Here is a 12,472-nt window from a genome sequence, read left to right as displayed (position 1 = left end):
ACTACACCTCCATATAGCACACCTGTAATTTACTACACCTCCATATAGCACACCTGTAATATAGTACACCCCCATATAGCACACCTGTAATATACTACACCTCCATATAGTACACCTGTAATATACTACACCTCCATATAGTACACCTGTAATATACTACACCTCCATATAGTACACCTGTAATATACTACACCTCCATATAGCACACCTGTAATATACTACACCTCCATATAGCACACCTGTAATATACACCTCCATACAGCACACCTGTAATATACACCCCCATATAGCACACCTGTAATATACTACACCTCCATATAGCACACCTGTAATATACACCTCCATATAGCACACCTGTAATATACACCCCCATATAGCACACCTGTAATATACTACACCCCCATATAGCACACCTGTAATATACTACACCTCCATATAGTACACCTGTAATATACTACACCTCCATATAGTACACCTGTAATATACTACACCTCCATATAGTACACCTGTAATATACTACACCTCCATAGAGCACACCTGTAATATACTACATCACTATACCCCCATATACTACACCACTAGCCTGCACCCCCATATCACACACACTACACCCCCTTATGTCACACACCATGCCCACATATCTCACCCTGCCTGTACCCCAACTTACCCCTCTCAAACACTCTGCACCCCTTCACATCCTTCTGTCAGTCTGCAGCCCTCATATGCCACTCACCCTGCAACTCCATCTTCCCTCATATGCACTCACCCTGCAGCCCCCTTCCCCCTCATGTCCCCTCTTTTCTCATTACCGGTCATCATGTGTCCACATCTCCTTCAGGATTCAGCATGTCTTGCTTTCTGCCCGGCATCCTGTGTCTCCTCCCACACAGTCACATGGGCGTGACATCATCGCAGGTCCTGCAAAATGAATTATTCCGTCTGCTGTGCTGCTCCTTCTCCTGCAGGGCGGGCGGGAACTTTTGAAATGACACACGCAGCGCAGTACTGACAACGTCGGAGCGCGCGTGTGTCACTGACAATTAGTGCCGGCAGGGAACAGAGGAAAGACTCCTGCGTTCCGCTGCCTGCACTGACTGTGCGGACCTGCACAGGATCTCCCCCTGCTCGGCACGCTGCAGCCCGGCTCCACTGCACCGGCTGAAGACGGGCGGGCCGGTCACAGAGAGCAGGCGGGCCGGATGTGGCCCGCGGGCCGCCCCTTGCCCAGGTCTGATGTAAAGAGATAAGGGCAATCAGGAGGAGGGGTTTTGGGTTATAAAAGAAGCCCACACTTCAAAGGTAGTGGAGAAGGAGGGAGAGGCAGAAGGTGACAGGAGAAAGACGGACCCATCCGACCAGATCATCTACAGACCATCCCGAGACGACTTACACACTACAGCGATGTAAGACATATGAACTGTTATTTTTTTCTATCTGTCTCCATCTATTAACTCAAGCCAAGACAGTTATTTTTCTCTAATGACTGTAACCCTCCAACTCTTATCTGAATAAATTCATAATATGTTTTTGACCTATCTTCGCTCCAATCATTATATACTGGCTATGCAGTTGTCGCCGTAAACCCATTATTTAACATTTGGCGAGCACCAGCCTGAATGATTGTGAAACACAGCTGTTTTCTGTGCGAGGTGATTTTTTTCACGCTGCCTATTCTTGCAGAAGGACTTTTTTTTTTTTTTTTTTTTTCTCACGTCATTCCCTGCCCTTTGTCCGAGAAGGGGGGTCTGTGGGTCTGTGAGTAATTTCTGTCCAAGTAATGCAGGCAAAGACGATACACTGTGTCCACATCAGAACCTAAGAGAGGGTTAACGTGACAAGCTGCACGGAGGTCGTATGTGTCAAAGCCATTCCAGGACCATCCTTCCAAAAGACGGTTGGAGACATCTCAGGACCATCCATCCAGTCGGTTGGAGCCATCCGAGGACCATCCATCCATAAGACGGTTGAAGCCATTCCAGGACAAGCATCACATATTGGTGAGATATGGATTTCATTCATCATTATTCTAATAATTGTCATGTAGAGTATACATTTGACCAGAGGCACACTGACGCACAGTTATGGTCAAATTTGTACCGGCAATGTGAACTTGAGAATACTAAGTTAGATAAAAAGTTTTTTACTGTGAATCGGTTACAGAAAAAGATACAGAATGTATTGGGTATGGTATACACTTACAACTCCATGGTGGGTGGGGCACAGCCATATGCACACACTATCTGCATGGTGACTGACACACCCATAACAACAGGCACGCCCAATACAACAGACACACACGTCACAGATTCAGAAGCAACAGATTGTCCAAATTGTTCGATATTAGCAGAACATATCGAACATCTGGAGGATCAGTTGGAAACAAGAGCAGATTTAATATCAAAACTACGGAAAGATATTAAATATGTATCTGTTAATACGAGACAGAACACGACAGGTGCTTCCCAGTCACCTGCATCAGGTTCAGGTTCAGACATGCCGGACAGGCTGGATACGGCCGAGGACGAGAGTCTGAATGAGGGGGAACTTCGGAAAAAGAAGTTACATGATAAGGCCGCCCGTCTTAACATTAAAATCCATGACCAGTTAATGAAAATCATTAAAGACATACCGAAATATGATGATAAAATGGACGCCTTCCATAATGCGGACATTTTTGAGTCACATTCCGATAAATATAATCTAACAAATGAACAGAGAAACAAGATTTATAGGGTATGGCTTCCCTCCCACATGGCAAAAAGGTTACAAGCAACACCTAGGACTGACGAACACAATGACCTGATCCATGACACAAAGGAAGATAGGCTGAGACAGTTAATTCTTTTTACCACAGGAGAGTCTATCCCAACAGTCGAATTGTTAGAAAACCTTAAGACACACATACAGGAGGATCCGTTTGTCTTCTTAGTGAAATTCGAGCAAGGATATCGTTTGATAATGGAAATCGGATCTGATCAAGAACCGCCTTCCATGATCAAGGCCTTTGTTAAAAAGTTTAAATATTTGGACCCTGCTTCATTCGAAATAGCTTCTAGAATGGAAAGTCTACAAGAAGCCACATCATTTATTGATAGAATACGTAGACGAATGAAGCAAAATCAGGTAAAATCAAAAATAGCCATGATAGAAGGGAACACTGACACATTAGTATCCCAGGAAAAACAGATCAAAAACAACAAAAGACCGGTGTTGAATTCTAAAAACAAGAATTCAGGGGGGGTAACAGGAAAAGCACAATTCACTGCTTTTTTTGCGGCCAACCCGGACACCTGAAGTGGGAATGCAAGAAATTCCTGAGGGCGGGAGCTGAGGAAAGGCTGGGTAAGGAAAATGGACTGATGCCAAACACATCCAGTGCACCTCCCCCATCTTCAGCACCCCCACCATTATACACGCCCACTCATACTGACAACAGAAATAACCAATCACCATACACGCCCACTCATACTGACAACAGAAATAACCAATCACCATACACGCCCACTCATACTGACAACAGAAATAACCAATCACCATATGCACCACTGACCAGACAGATAAGGGAAATGTCCATACAGGGATTGGATGGAAGGGGCAAGACACCTGCTGCTCTTCTCCCTTCTCCATCCTCCTGACTCGCAAAGCCGGTCCCCAGGCTGCATCCACTGGAATTCGTCACTCGAGTTTCAATGGATAGCTGTGGTCGACCATTTTTAAAGGTAAATCTTGAAGGTCAGGAAGTAACATTTCTCCTTGATACAGGTGCGCAATTGAGTGTCACAAATGTTGATTTACATTTAAAGCCAGATTCCCCTGTATGCACAATTGTTGGTTTCAGTGGTAAAAATGGAACAAAGGTGACATTAGCGCAGGATGTTTCTTTGGAAATACCTGGTTTTTTGAAAACGAAAATGGATATTTGGTGTTGTCAGGATACTGAGAATATAATTGGCACTGATTTTATGGAAAAGCATGGCTGGATTATTGATTTGGGTAACAAAACAGTTTGGAAAGATTCTAACGGTTGTAAGGCGGTAGTTATTGATCCAGATGAATATAGTCATGTCGGGACCATTTGTTTGACCGATGTAGTGTCAGCAGATCATTTGTGGCCTGAAACTGGTGGTGATGAAGTATTGACTGAGTTAGTACAGCGGTTTCCTTCTTTATGGGCTCAGTACAGGAATGAGGTTGGAACAATGAAGGATGTAGTTGTCAAAATTGAAGGCCGAGACCCGCCTCCACAGCGTCAGTATAAGTTGCCTCCGGAGTCAGTTGCTCCGATGTCGAAGATTATACAGGAATTGTTGGCTCAAGGTGTCATACGTAAGGCAAATTCGGTTTGTAACAATCCATTGTGGTGTGTTCTGAAAAGCGATGGTAGCTATAGGATGTTGTTGGACTTGAGGATGTTCAATAAGTGTACTCCCAATGTAGCACCGATTGTAGCTGATACACATGACATGATGTCGAGATTGGATGCTAAGGCAAGGTATTTCTCAGTATTGGATATCAGTAATGGTTTTTTCAGTATACCGATTGAGCAAAGTTGCCAATATCGATTTGCATTCAACCACCTCGATCAGCAATATGTATGCTGTAGGCTTCCTCAGGGGGCAAGTATGTCGCCAAGCATTTTTCATCAGGCGCTAGCGAACGTTTTGTCGAAATTTTCTCGTCCGGAATGTTTATTGCAATATGTGGACGATATCTTGTTGAGCACGGAGGATGAGGAGATGCACGTGATCTTGCTTGCAGAATTGTTTGAGCTGCTGCATGATGCAGGTTTAAAACTGAATACCAAAAAGGTCAAGCTGATGCAGACTGAGGTCAGGTTTTTAGGAGTTCTGCTAAGTCCAGGTACACGGCGACCCCTACAGGACAGAATAGAGGCAATTGCATCTCTTCCAATTCCAACATCACACAAGGCACTAAGACATTTTTTAGGGCTTGTAAATTACTCAAGGGATTTCATTGAAAATTTTGCTGACAAAGCCAGACCTTTGTATGATCTTTTAAAAGGTGACAATGATGATTATTTTGGTCCCTGGAGTGTTGAACAGGAAAAAGCCTTCACACAATTGAAACATGATCTACAACACGCACCTGCGTTAAGTATGGTGGAAAAGAACGCACCTTTTGCGCTTCAAGCACACACTTCAGAGACAAGTATCTCTGTGGTTTTGCTGCAGCTGCAAGGGGGGGAATGGAGAATCTTGGGTTACTTCTCTAAGCTTCTCTCACCTGTTGAGAGGGGGTTTGAGGTGTGCGCAAGACACCTGGTGGGAGTGTATTTTGCGATAAAAATCACTCAACACATCATCGGGTTCCAAAAGGTTATTCTCCAAACGCCACATTCCACACTGAAACTTCTCTTTGAGAAAAATATCCCAGGTGTGTCAAATCAGAGATTTGCCCATTGGTTGCTCTCATTGTCTCCAAATCAAATTGAGGTAGATTATAAGGCCAAGTATGTTCTTCCTCAATTGATGCAGTATGAAGGACAAACCCATGATTGCATAGAAACGTTCCATGAACCAAGTCCATCTCTCTTCAGACGACAGTCGGAAGACGCAGATGAACCTGTGTTTGTAGACGGTTCTAGATTTTTTCTGGAAGGACACTATCACACAGGATATGGCATTTTCTATTCCAAGCGAGGACAAGTGGTAAAACACAAGTTACCGAGTCATTTCTCAGCTCAAAGGGCAGAGATAGAAGCGGTAAGAATGGTCCTACAGCTGAATGAAGCTGATGATCAAACTCCAATGGTAATCTACAGTGATAGCTCCTATGTTGTCAGATCCCTAACCGATTACCTGCCTGTTTGGGAAAGGAGAGGCTACGTGGACTCGTCCAACAAAGCCTTGTTGCACCGCAAAACTCTAGAATCAATTTTTGAGATGGCATCTAGGGCCCCAAATAGATTTGCTATAGTGAAAGTCGCTGCACATCAAAGATCTGATGATGAGTTATATGTAGGAAATGCAACCGCAGATGCTCTAGCCAAAGAAGCTGCCCTGACAGGAGAGGAAGTGTTTGACTCTGAACCTTCTGAGATTTCAGCGGTTCAAAGAGCAGACACGTACATACCTTCATTTGCAGAGGAACAGAGAAAAGATCCTTCTCTTGTTATTTTTCTGGATGATCCAAAACCTCCTTTCATTTGTGAAAATGGGGTTTTGTGTCACAGTTCAAATGAAGAATTGCGTCCAGTTGTACCAAAACATCTACAGGTAGAATTCACTCGATACAACCATGAGAGTTTAGGTCACTTGGGACAACAGAAATTGTTAGTCATTCTCAAGGAGAAATTTTATTGGGAAAAAATGGACGAAACAGTTCAAAGTGTTGTACTATCATGTCTCATTTGTGCCCAAATAAATCCAAGACCTAAAGGACAGAAGCCACCACTTCTACGGATCGCACCTGCAGATGGTCCATGGTCTACACTGCAGATAGACTATATTGGTCCTTTACCCTCAGGTAAACATGGTCTCAGGTATGCATTGATTGTGGTAGATGTGTTCTCAAAATGGGTAGAAATATTACCTGTTAGGAAAGATGATGCTTTGTCCACAGCGAGGGAATTGGTACAACATGTCTTTTGTACTTGGGGGATCCCAAGGATGATTACCTCCGATCGAGGTAGCCACTTCACAGGTAAAATCATGCAAACTGCTTGTGCTATTCTAGGGGCGCGACAGCAATTTCATGTCCCCTATCATCCACAATCTGCGGGAATTGTGGAAAGAATGAATAGGACAATCAAGTCCAGAATTGCAAAGATGCTTTTGGACAAAGGTAATACTTGGGTTGACAAGGTTCCTTTCATACTGATGAGTATAAGAGGTTCAATCTCTTCTACAACTCAATTCACTCCGTTTGAGTTGATGACGGGAAGAAAAATGCCATTGTGGTTCCCACATGAGCCATTTTTATCCACTCCACAAAAAGATGCTATCTCAAGGTCCCAATGGTTGAGATCGCTGCAGGAGAACCTGAAAGCGATTCTGCCATATGCGGCATCAAGAATGCAGAAAATGGAGCCACCCTATGAGTCCAAATTCAAGAAAGGTGCTCTAGTGATGATCAAAACCTTTCGCAAGAGTGGTCCATGGGAGTGTAATTGGGAAGGTCCTTTTGAAGTCCTTGAGACTATGGGACAAGTCATGATTCTTGTGCACCGAGTGTCAAATGTGGTAAAAAAGACCCGGAAAACACAAAAAGTGTGGGTTCACGTTGACCAGTGCAAAATATTTGTGACAAAATAATGATACTGCATTTCTTTCCAGGAAGAAATGGATTCCTATACAAACTGGAATAAAGAACCTAAAGACTGTGAAGGAAAGATGACATCAAGCCTTCTGGAGAAAGAACATCTTCCCAAGCTCAAGTCAAGCTTCTACGTGATGGGATCTACTTTCCTGCTGCTTTGCTTTATTTTCGTCATTGTTTACATGTTACATCAAGGAACAATCGCCAATGATGTGAATGAACGGACTAGAGAGATTCAACATTCTCGAAGACCAAGAGGATCAGATACACGGAACTTACTGACAGAGAACATCACGGACGATTCTGTGGAGATAACAGGAAATATCTGCATGGGATATGGAACAAAATGTTGCATTGAATTACATTTCATACACGACACAGACATAATATTACATGCGATTGCAGGACCTAAAACTAGATTCACACAATTACAAGGAGAATATGTACACAATAATAAAACTGGTACATGGGAATGTTCTCCTACAGATGTACTATACTGGAACATAGAGATCAGAGGTGATGAACCTGCTGTATGGTCCGGTGATATTACAAATGACATGATTGCAAAGGGAAAGTTTGGAAGATCCAAAACAGAAATTTTGTTAAAAACTCAGGTTTTTGGGAAAATTCTGGATCCTTCTTTACTCTCCATCACAGAAGGAGATAAAGATTGGGTCAAAACATGGAATTTCCAGATAACACGGGAACCTGTGCAAGTTCAGGTATCTGTAGTGTTTACCGTTACTAACACTATAGTTCCGGAAATAAGGGTTTCACCACAGACAGTACATGATAAAGTAAATACATTACCCATAATGTTAAAATGTAACACAAGGTTGAAATTGCCTTCTGAGTCTTTGTTGACATGGACCAAGAATTCATCATTTTTGGGAAGTTTTTTAAACAGTCCAACTAATGTCATTCACAGAGGTCAGATTGGTAATATCAGGTGGATGGATGATACGTTCATTTTTTCCATAGAAAATCCATCTTCCAGGGACTCTGGAATTTACCAGTGTTGCGTTGAAACAAAGACACATTACAGACATTGTAAAGACGTTAGTGTGAATATTTGGTCAGCAGCAGATAGTGCATGCACAGACACGAGGTTCATGCCGTCTACTCCTTTCCAAATTAATCAATTTCAGTCCAAGTCCTTATTAAGGGATGGAGAATTTATGACAATGGTGTGGACTTTCAATATGTCTCATTGGAAGATCTCTACCAGGTTTCCTCAGTGTCAATCACATCTCATAAACATGGAGATGGGGATAGAACAATGGTTTGGGAAAAGAACAGCTCAGACTAGGAGTAAGAGAGGAGTGTTAGAAGGAATTCTGGGAGGAATTGGGACAGTGGGAAGTCTGACTAATGCCATGAATATACAGACACTTAAGTCAGATTTGGATAATATTGGTTTTATTGGAGGAAAAGGTGTAAAGGTTCAGAAGAGTCTGAATCAACTTCTTGAAAAGATGGTAATGAATACAGCTGCTGTACTAGGCTCTTCCGTGTCACATCTACAGGATGCTACATTAGCTCTCGTGGAAAGCACACACGAAACACAAGTGGCTAAAGCGTGCCTGGAGATACAGGTAGAGTACTCTTCTAATTTGAAGTTGATTGCACAAGCTTTACAGAGTGGAGTTACTCCACTGGGAATACTGCGAAATTTACCTGTAGAGTATGATTTTGCATTGAATCATACGGATTTGTGGGTAAATAAGTGGTTAGGATGTGAACGAAACATTTGTGTTGGCACATCGCTAATCCCGGTGATTGGAAGAGAAGGAACTATTGTTCCTGTTACAGTTTTGGGTATACCTGTGAGCAACACACAACAAGTGTTCTATCAACTGCAGTACACAGATTTTGCATTTGATGGAGTGAACACTGAACAAGTAGACATTTCTTCATGTTTGCATTTTGTTTCTAAGGTGATGTGTTTACCTGGACAGGATAAGGTGATTTATCATTCATGTTTTCATAATCATTCTTCTTGTCATGCGAGAATAGAGACTGTACAGACACTACATGATCTGGTGACTCCAGTAAGTCCAACTAAGATATGTTTTCAGGTCATGTCTGAGACAGAGAAGGTTTCTGTTTTCTATTCTGCTTGTGTACATAAGGAAAACCTACCTATGGGTTTGTATTGTATAGAAGGAAATGTGAGATCTCTTTCAAAGAAGGAAGGAAGTTTTAATATCACTTCTATAGGAAAGAGAAACTTAACGGCATTTCCGATACAATTCAATTTATCACAAATAAATGATTTTCCTTGGGATATGTGGACAAGTGAAATAAAGAAAGATAAGGGTTTGTTAGATTTATTAACAAAACAGTTAAAGGAAGCAGAAATTATATTCAGACATGAACAAGGTGAATTAAGTGATATTGAACACGAATGGAATGGAATGTCAGGTAGAACTTGGTGGAAGAGTTTTAGTAAATCTGTACATTCCTGGTCTCAGTCATCTTTTCAGTCAGCGGTTGGTAATGTTTTATTTAATCCCATCATAATCATATTTTTATTAGTTTTGATGTGTATTATATATCAAGTTTTTGTGATGTGTAGAATTCAGAAGATATATAGGAACATAAAAATAGAAATGAAAAAGGAAGATAACATTCTTAGAGGAATGTTAAATCGCAAGATGACTTTTTGACAGAAAGTTGCAGATTGGTTTATCAAGTCAAATATTGGTCTAGAATTTCCAACAAGAATGTATGTGATACGAATGATGACACGATTGAGTTAGGGTTTCCCGGGGTTCATCAAACTTCCATATAAGGGGGGACTGTAAAATAGTGAGTTTATGGAGATTGATTCATAGACTGGATTACATATATTCATAAATATATGTATATTTCCCCATCCCTTTAAGGATGCCTGTGAGTTGGAAAATGCTAACCAAGGGTTTTGACATTGTAGAACCACAGTCATCTGCTAGTTGTTCATCAAAGCCATCTGACATTGTTTGTCAAAGTTGTCAAAGTAGTGCTATATTCTGTTTGGAATGTTGGGCTAAGAGCTGAAATAGCGATGAGAACCTTCTTACTGTTTCTTTAAGGTCAAAGTTCAGCGAGCCTCAAAGGGTTTCTATATATAAGTTGAAGTAGGTTTTGTTACAAGTCTCTAGTGCGCAAGTACACTTATTTCGCGGGTAAAATGTACCACGTGACATGATGTAATGCTCAACCTAAAATAAGGATAGTTAGTTTTTGTGTTACCATGTAAAGAGATAAGGGCAATCAGGAGGAGGGGTTTTGGGTTATAAAAGAAGCCCACACTTCAAAGGTAGTGGAGAAGGAGGGAGAGGCAGAAGGTGACAGGAGAAAGACGGACCCATCCGACCAGATCATCTACAGACCATCCCGAGACGACTTACACACTACAGCGATGTAAGACATATGAACTGTTATTTTTTTCTATCTGTCTCCATCTATTAACTCAAGCCAAGACAGTTATTTTTCTCTAATGACTGTAACCCTCCAACTCTTATCTGAATAAATTCATAATATGTTTTTGACCTATCTTCGCTCCAATCATTATATACTGGCTATGCAGTTGTCGCCGTAAACCCATTATTTAACAGTGACAGACAGTAATGTGGTATCTGGCAATAGAAGGTCACAGCGTTTGGCTGTGCAAAATGTTCCCCGATTTTCTATTTTTCCAGCTGTTAGTATTCTGTGTACTAGGTATCTCCTCTGCTGGGTTTTCATCCTTTTACTTTAGGACACTGGGGAGCTCCTGTTTCGTTCAGTTGATAATCATCTGTATTTCCTCTTGGGTTAAAATATTCTCATTTTTCCTGGCCTTGTGATGGAGATATTCAGTTCCTTCACAAGCTCTGGATGCAACCAGGTGGCTTGCACACACCAGTAGGATCGTTGTTGCTCTTTACTGAACTTCTTACTGAGTCGTCTAGCAGTACGTTGTTTGTTGTTTCCCTTGTTTGTTATTCGTGTGTGTCCTTTAGTACTTAGTGAGGTTGATGAAGAGCTTATCCCAGCCGTTCCCTATTTAGGGCTCAGTTCAGGGTCAGCCTAGGGTCAGGTATCTGGCTCGGCGCATAGGTGTGGAATCTATATAGGGTGGTGAAGCAACTCAGGGGCCCAGCGGTAGGCTTGGTCAGGGCTCTCATATCCCCTTACCCTAGGCACAGGGTTTCCCTTCCCTTTCGCTTGGTACCTAGAGTGACACTGTCTACATTATTCTGATTTTTAATTAAGTGACCGAATCCCATTGAATTCACAGAACCCCAGCATAAGTATCATAAATGTTACTTCCTCTCCACCAAGAGATAGACCCCTTTCAGTTCTGGCTTCTTTTACACCCATAATCTAAACTGGAATAAACCTTTGTGGGCAGAGACGAGTGAACCTAAATAGTATAGTTCAGTGTTTGTACCAAATACAGACTTTATACAAAAAAATCAGTGTTAGAGTTCGGAGTTTTGGTGCTTTATGTTTCCTAACCGCTCGATCTATCAGTGCTTGGCCAGGTGTGAGCTGCTTGTAGTGTTTGAATGGCTTTCACGGGGAGGTAAAAACATTGTTATAAGATGTATTGTGTACAAGGAAAAAACCCCGCCATCCGTCCCCCGGTAATAAATGGCTGGATGCATGTGGGCGGAGACCCGAACTACCCAATCAGTGACTTCCAACAGCGTTTAGGACCAGTCCGGTTTCCGAACTTAACTTTATCTAAAGTCCAACTGAGAAAGCTGAACCCAAACTTCAACAGGTCTGTTCATCTCTATTTGTGGGTAGCCCTACAAAAAAATAATCCATTGGATATCAGACAGATAAAATCCTTTAGTTTTTTAATTACAATAATTATCCTTTGTAAAGGGCTCGTTCTTATAACATAAAGGGCTCAATTTATGCGGGGGCCACTACTGATTCATGAAATGGTGCTTGCCTCTTCATGAATTTGGAGCGTTTGACGAGTGGTATGTGCCTCCTAGTGCAATGCAAGAAATATTACTCCCATCAGGGACTGGAGTGAGATTTCTGTATGAAGGAAAAAGTTCTGCTACAACCATGTAATATGCTGGTGCTCAGAATTTTTTTTACATTAATACTAATATTTCTGGCACGCACAGGAAAAAGATGTCAATATGGTTTTGAAGAATATTTTATTTTCATAATCTGCAAAAGGAGTCAACCAAAATGCCAATGTTTC

General features: G+C 41.8%; 1 protein-coding gene across 1 annotated transcript; it reads left to right on the top strand.

Moving 5' to 3' along the window:
* The first annotated feature begins 997 nt into the window (after positions 1-997).
* Positions 998-10,835, top strand: LOC142275764 (uncharacterized). Its single transcript, XM_075332587.1, has 2 exons — positions 998-1,997; positions 7,296-10,835. The coding sequence occupies exon 2, from the start codon at positions 7,302-7,304 to the stop codon at positions 9,945-9,947; it is 2,646 nt and encodes an 881-aa protein (XP_075188702.1). The 5' UTR covers positions 998-1,997; positions 7,296-7,301; the 3' UTR covers positions 9,948-10,835.
* Positions 10,836-12,472: the final 1,637 nt, after the last annotated feature.

This window comes from Anomaloglossus baeobatrachus, unplaced genomic scaffold (genome assembly GCF_048569485.1).
Source record: "Anomaloglossus baeobatrachus isolate aAnoBae1 unplaced genomic scaffold, aAnoBae1.hap1 Scaffold_386, whole genome shotgun sequence".
Classification (NCBI taxonomy): Eukaryota; Metazoa; Chordata; class Amphibia; order Anura; family Aromobatidae; genus Anomaloglossus; species Anomaloglossus baeobatrachus.
This window is presented reverse-complemented; position numbering and strand designations above follow the sequence as displayed.

Coding starts and splice junctions, on each gene's coding strand:
- LOC142275764 (XM_075332587.1), top strand. CDS start 7,302: ATGGATTCCTATACAAACTGGAATAAAGAACCTAAAGACTGTGAAGGA.